The sequence below is a fragment of the Acinonyx jubatus genome, chromosome F2 (genome assembly GCF_027475565.1).
Source record: "Acinonyx jubatus isolate Ajub_Pintada_27869175 chromosome F2, VMU_Ajub_asm_v1.0, whole genome shotgun sequence".
Classification (NCBI taxonomy): domain Eukaryota; kingdom Metazoa; phylum Chordata; class Mammalia; order Carnivora; family Felidae; genus Acinonyx; species Acinonyx jubatus.
In genome coordinates this window covers 2,536,255-2,541,721 of record NC_069394.1, presented here as the reverse complement: position 1 = coordinate 2,541,721, position 5,467 = coordinate 2,536,255, and the positions used below count along the sequence as shown (strand labels likewise).

Genomic DNA, 5,467 nt, shown 5'->3' with positions numbered 1-5,467 from the left:
GTGACCAGTCGCGTTCCCGCTTTGCCACATTATACCCCCTCCTGTGCCGCACCCTAACTCTTCACTGACGTGCAGGCAGGCGGTTTCAGCCGTCTTACAGATGGGGAAACTGAGGCCCAGGGAGGTAATGTGGTTGGCCCAGCCTGCGGTGAGCGAGGCCTGCTTCCGCTCCTGAACCCCGTCCCCGCCCTGCCCCCTCCTCAGCTGCTTTTCTGAGAGTGGTGGCAACCAGTGAGGTGCAGTTCATTTGGGGGAGGGGGGCTCAAGGCCCTCCTGCTGGGGCTGGGCTGACCTCGCCAGGGCTCTGGGCCAGAGGAGGTGTCCAGGCCCGCTGGTGGTCGGGGGGGGGGCTCCCAGGAGGCGACGAGACAGAACAGGCGCTCACCGAGGCAACCGTGGCCTCCCCAACCTCTCACTCATGCACCTTCCTGGGCCGGAGGGTGGGGCTGGACCCAAGGTCTCTAAGCAAGGAAGGGAGAGTCCCTGGTGACTTCCAGAGGGAGGGCCAGCCGGGCCCTGGGGGGCTCTGAGGCGTATGGAACAGGCAGAGAGGACTTCCCGGAGGAGGCAGTGTGAGCGAGGGCCTGAAGGATGGGTTTGCATTGTAGAGGAGGGTGGTGCGGAGGTATGGAGATGCAGGAGTGAACCTGAGAGTGGCCAAGGGGCCAAGTTTCCAGAAGACCCCCTTTCCTCCCCCTGTCACTGTGCTCTTCCAACAGTGGGCTGAGCATTATGACACACGGGCCTCGGCACGTGCAACATTCGGTGCTGACGGAGTTCATTTCCTGCTCACGTAACGGTCTGAGGCTGGGGGTCTGGCGCTTTCCAGTCTCCCTGAGAACGGCCTCAGCGCTGGGGGTGACGCATCCCCAGGGTGAACCTTCCAAGAGGGGGGGGAGGGGGCTGTGAGGTGGGCCCGAGGCCTTCCGCATACACCATGCACGTGTCACGGGCTACCTGCCCTATGATGGCTCATGTCCCCACTCCCCTACCGGTGCTTGGGTCCATTTTGAGGGAACTTGAACTCATCAGGTCCCTTGAGGCCAGGGGCCTGGTTGGACCCATTTCAGGGGGGATGCTGGAGCTGCCACTGATCCACAAGCCCTTGGACCCTGGGAATACTCGCGGGCTGCCTGAGGGCTGGCCAGGCTCGTCCCGGCTGGATTACGGCCTCTGTGGCCCCGTGAGCATGCAGGGTGGGGGCCGTGGACAGCAGGCTGCACTGTGCAACAGGGGTAGAAGGGGCGTCGGGGCCCTGAGCCGAGTGGGTTGGTTGGGAGGGGCTGAGAGGTGTCTGAGTGCCAGGGCGGGGTCGGATTGTTCCTGAGCAGGAAGGGGTGAGCCGCAGGGGTGTAGGGGGAGGGGGCCGCCAACCCTCCTTGACCCTTCTCCCTCCTAGCCCCAGCCCACTTTCAGGTGGGGCCCCTTTAAATGCAAGGTTCTCTCCCCCTCAGAAGGCCCCTCCCCTGGTGTCCTGGGCAGCCAGGTAAACGAGCCTGACCCCCAGGTTGCGGGCATGGCTTCCCCTCATTCCGGGGACCCCAGCCCTGCTGGTCTGGCCCCTCCTCCTGTAGCTCCTCCAGGTGAGTCACGTGGCGGGGGGAAGGTTGGAAGAGAAGGGGTGTCCCTGGCATTTGGGGCTCTGAGAACGTGGGAGAGGAAGCAGCCATCCCACCCCCTCTTCCTGGGTGGGGGCTCTGCCAAGGTCACACAGAGGGACAGGGCCAGAGTGGGGGCACTGACCTCACCCTTAACAGCCCCTTCTTCCTCTAGGGCCACTGCCCAGCAGCCCCCCCAAAGGTCCTGCCACCCTTGGACCCCTGAGCCTGGAGGTGGGCCAGGGTTCTCCTCACTCTTCAGGGCCTCTTCCAGATCATTCTCTGCCCCCCCCACTACCTTCTTAAAACCCCAGTGCTGGACCCCCACTCCTCAGGGGTACACACCTCCTACCCCTACTAGAGAGGGCAGTCATCTGCCCCCTTGAATTCTGGACTCCGGCCCTGACCCTCTCTCCATCTCTGTGGCCATCGCTTTGGTGATTCCTTCCCTCACCCTGGCCTCTCGGTTCCCCAGACTCCTCTCGAGCACTGGTCCCCTTTCCCCCACACCCACCTTTGCCCTGGTCATGCCCTTGGCCTTGCCAGCATCCAAACTGCAGCCTGGCCCTGACCCCCTTCCCCGGAATCTCGGAAGCTGAGGGGCGAGCCGCTGTCCACTGTTTCCAGCACATTCTTCTTCCTCCCCCCTGCCCTGCCTCCCTCCCTCCCTTCCTCTGCTCATCCAGCTCTGCCGTGATTGTCACACCCGCACACACCCCCCCTTCCCTGGGCCCTCTGTTGTTTTATTGTACCAGCCTGGCAAACCCCCAACTCCCCGCCCCCGCCCCGCCTGCACCCATACAGCTGAGCCGAGCTGGGGATAAACTCAACCACTAATGCTCTTCAAATTCCCGACTGCGAGCCTAAGGGGCCTTGGTCTTCACATTGCTTTCCTCCCTCTGTCCATGTCTCCCTCGCTCCAGGCCCCCACCTCCCCCCTTCCTCCTCACACTCAGCTGCTGGCCCTGCTCCCTCTTTCAAGAACCCAAAGCCATGGGAAGAGGACTCCTACGGGTCCCCAGCACCACGGGCACCCACCCACCTGCACCTGTGTCCACGGCTCTGTCTGCCCTGTAGGCTCCTGTGACGCCCCATCCCTGCTCCCGGCAAGGCCAACGTTCCTGCCTACTCACGGCCACCCCCACCCTTCCTCTCCAGTAGCGTGACATCTTCTCTCCTTGCTAGATCTTTCCAGCAACGTAAAAGCTTGCTGTCGTATCCTATCTCTTGGCCCCATGTCCCTTTCGGCTATCGCCCTATTTCTCTGATCCCTGTTTATAGCAAGACTCCTCATACTCGCTGCTTCCTAGTCTTTCCTCACGAGCCCACTGGAACCCGCCCTTCATTAAGCAGCTCTGCTCAAGGTCAACCGTGACCTCCACACTGCCAGACTCCGGGGGCAGCTCTGAGGCCTCATCTGATGGGACCTGTCGTCGGCAGCTCTGGGCTCAGGAGCTCCCCTCCTCCTTGCCCTCTGGAGCCCCACGCATTTCCTCCTGCACCACTGCCTGCCCTTCCTCCTCTCCCTGGCCCTGCTGACAGGAGGGGGCCCCAGGCCCTTATCCCTTCCCACGCTCTGCCCCAGCTCCATATCCCAGGGGTCTAGCTCCAGCCTGGAGCCCCTGCCCCGACTCCAGACTCAAAGCCAACTGTCCTCCCCTCCTCTTCTTCCTGGCCCGTCCAAAGGCAACCAGCTGCCCCAAACGGGGCCCCTTGCCCCAAACTGCTCCTCTCTTAGTCACCCCACCTCACCTCCTTTCCTCTGGTTGCTTGGGCCCGGCGTGTTCCCCCTTTCTCGCCTCGCCTCCCCCCCCCCCCCCCCACTGTCTCCATCAGCAAACCCTGCCCTTCCTTCCTCAAGCCACATTCGCGGCCCGAGCACTTCCCACCACTGCTCTGGGCGGGCACAGCCCCTCACCTGCATGGCTGCCCTGGCCGCCACATGGTCCCCTTGCTGCTGCCCTTACCACCTCACCTGTTCGTACGCAACAACCAGGCTCACCGGGCCAAGTGCCAGTCAGAGAGTGGCATCCATTTGTGTGTGCCAGGGCCCTCCCTGCTCCTCTCCAGTTGGGGCTGCGTCCCAACTCCCCCCTCCCCTGCAGCTGTTTCTCACCCCGACTCACAGCAACACCCCACAGCCACTGGCACTGAACCCCAGCGGCTCTCCCAATAAGTCTGCCCGGGGGGCCGGCTGGGGGGCTGAGACACTTACCTTTCAGCGGGGGCGGTGGGAGGCCCCCCCACCAGGCGGCCCGGGAGCTGTCTGCGGTGCTGACCACCTGGGTCCCCTCTGGCCTCGCCCACAGCCCAGGCCCACTCCCACTATCACCCAGTGCTGGTGGCTCTGGGACGTCTCTGGGGCTGGAAGTCACTGTCCAGTGACACCATAGGTGTCACCGTAGGTTCATCAATGCCATCTCATTTGTGAGGGTGGCACAACAAGTTTGATTGTTCCCAATTTTTAGAAGGGGAAGCTGAAGCCCAGGAAAGTTGTGCTCCCAGCAGAGGCTTTCCAACAGACAGAGAACCATTTCACCTTCCAACCTGATCCCTCCATCCCCTGGGGCTGCTCGTCCCCCTGGGTCCAGGGTCACGGTGTCAGGCTGGGAACCGGCTGTCACCCCCAGCTCCTCCCCACCTCCATCTGCAAGGTCTGGCATTTGCCCCTCTGTTTCCTCCCAGCTAAGTGCTTCTGCTGGCAGTGTCCTTACTTTGTCCTCACCGGGCCCAGATCCGACCTCCAGGCTGGGCTCCCACAGTCCACTCTGCACTGCGAGTGACCACATCACCCCCTGCCCCATCCGCTGCAGTCTGTGAGCCAAGCCCAGCCTCCGGAGCCCGTTCAGGAGGCCCTGCCAAACTCCCCAGGCTCCTCCCTGCCTGGAAGGTTCCGCCCAAGCAGTATTGAGTGGCCTTCTCTTGTCTGCACCCTTCGGTGCCTTTCTGCCCTCCTAGCTGTCTGGGCGCTGTCCCCTCGGGGATTTGTCTCACGCCTCCAGTGTCAGTCCCGGGACCCCACCCCTGCCCTCCAGGCCCTCCTCGCCCCCAGGCAGGTTCTCAGGGTCCCTTGCTCTCTCCTCGCCCGCACACGTGGCCACTTGCCCTCTGTCACTCCCGCGGCCGCGGCCCGTAGGTCCCGCTGCGGCCCTGGAGCCCCCCTTCCCGGACATCTACGGCGGGGACGCTCAGCTCTGGGCGGCGCACTTCCGCGGCATCGGGCGCGCCTACCGCGCGCTGGGCAAGGAGGACGACTTCGCCATCCGTGTGCTCACCGAGGACTTCACGCTGCCCTTCCCGTTCGCCTGGCCTCCGGGGCCCGACCCGGCCCGCGGGCCGCTCTTCTACGACCCGCACGACCGCGCGGGCTTCGACTTCCTGCTGCGAGGCCCGGGCGCTCCGCCCCCCGCGCTGCTGCGGCCCCTGCACGCCACGGCCCAGGCTGCGGTGCGCAAGCGGCGCCTGGAGCGCCTGGCCCTGAGCTACGCCAGCGCGGGTGCGCCCGGGCCGGGCCTGATGCTGCTCCCGCCTGGGCCTGGCGCCGCCTTCCCGGGGCCCGCGGGGCCCGAGCCCGGCACCCCTGGCACCCCTGGCGGCGCCCCCAGGCTGGGCTAGGCCGCGCCCCCAGGCCAATAAAGAGTTTCTCTGCTTCGCCAGCCCGCGCTCTTTGCTGGACACAGGTCGCAGCTGGACCCCCGGAGCAGGACGAGGGGCTGGGCCCTGCCCCCAGGCCAGGCTTGGTCAGCCATGCTGCTGGGGAGCCACACGTGTCTCCGGGGGAGTGAGTGAAGGAGTGAGATCGAGATGACATCGGGGCAGGCTAAGGGACGAGACCTGGGATGGCGATGCTGGCGGCCGGCCCTCCACTC

At 64.9% G+C, this 5,467-nt stretch overlaps 1 protein-coding gene across 1 annotated transcript; it reads left to right on the top strand.

The window, feature by feature from the left end:
• The first annotated feature begins 1,477 nt into the window (after positions 1–1,477).
• CF2H8orf90 (chromosome F2 C8orf90 homolog) lies at positions 1,478–5,213 on the top strand. Its single transcript, XM_027064415.2, has 2 exons — positions 1,478–1,583; positions 4,735–5,213. Exons 1-2 carry the CDS (start codon positions 1,517–1,519, stop codon positions 5,211–5,213), a joined length of 546 nt encoding a protein of 181 aa, XP_026920216.2. The 5' UTR covers positions 1,478–1,516.
• Positions 5,214–5,467: the final 254 nt, after the last annotated feature.

What these genes read in the sequence shown, in the direction of transcription:
- CF2H8orf90 (XM_027064415.2), top strand. Translation starts at nt 1,517, where the DNA reads ATGGCTTCCCCTCATTCCGGGGACCCCAGCCCTGCTGGTCTGGCCCCT. An exon ending in TCCTCCTGTAGCTCCTCCAG is followed by an intron (nt 1,584 to 4,734) that starts GTGAGTCACGTG and finishes CGCGGCCCGTAG; the next exon opens with GTCCCGCTGCGGCCCTGGAG.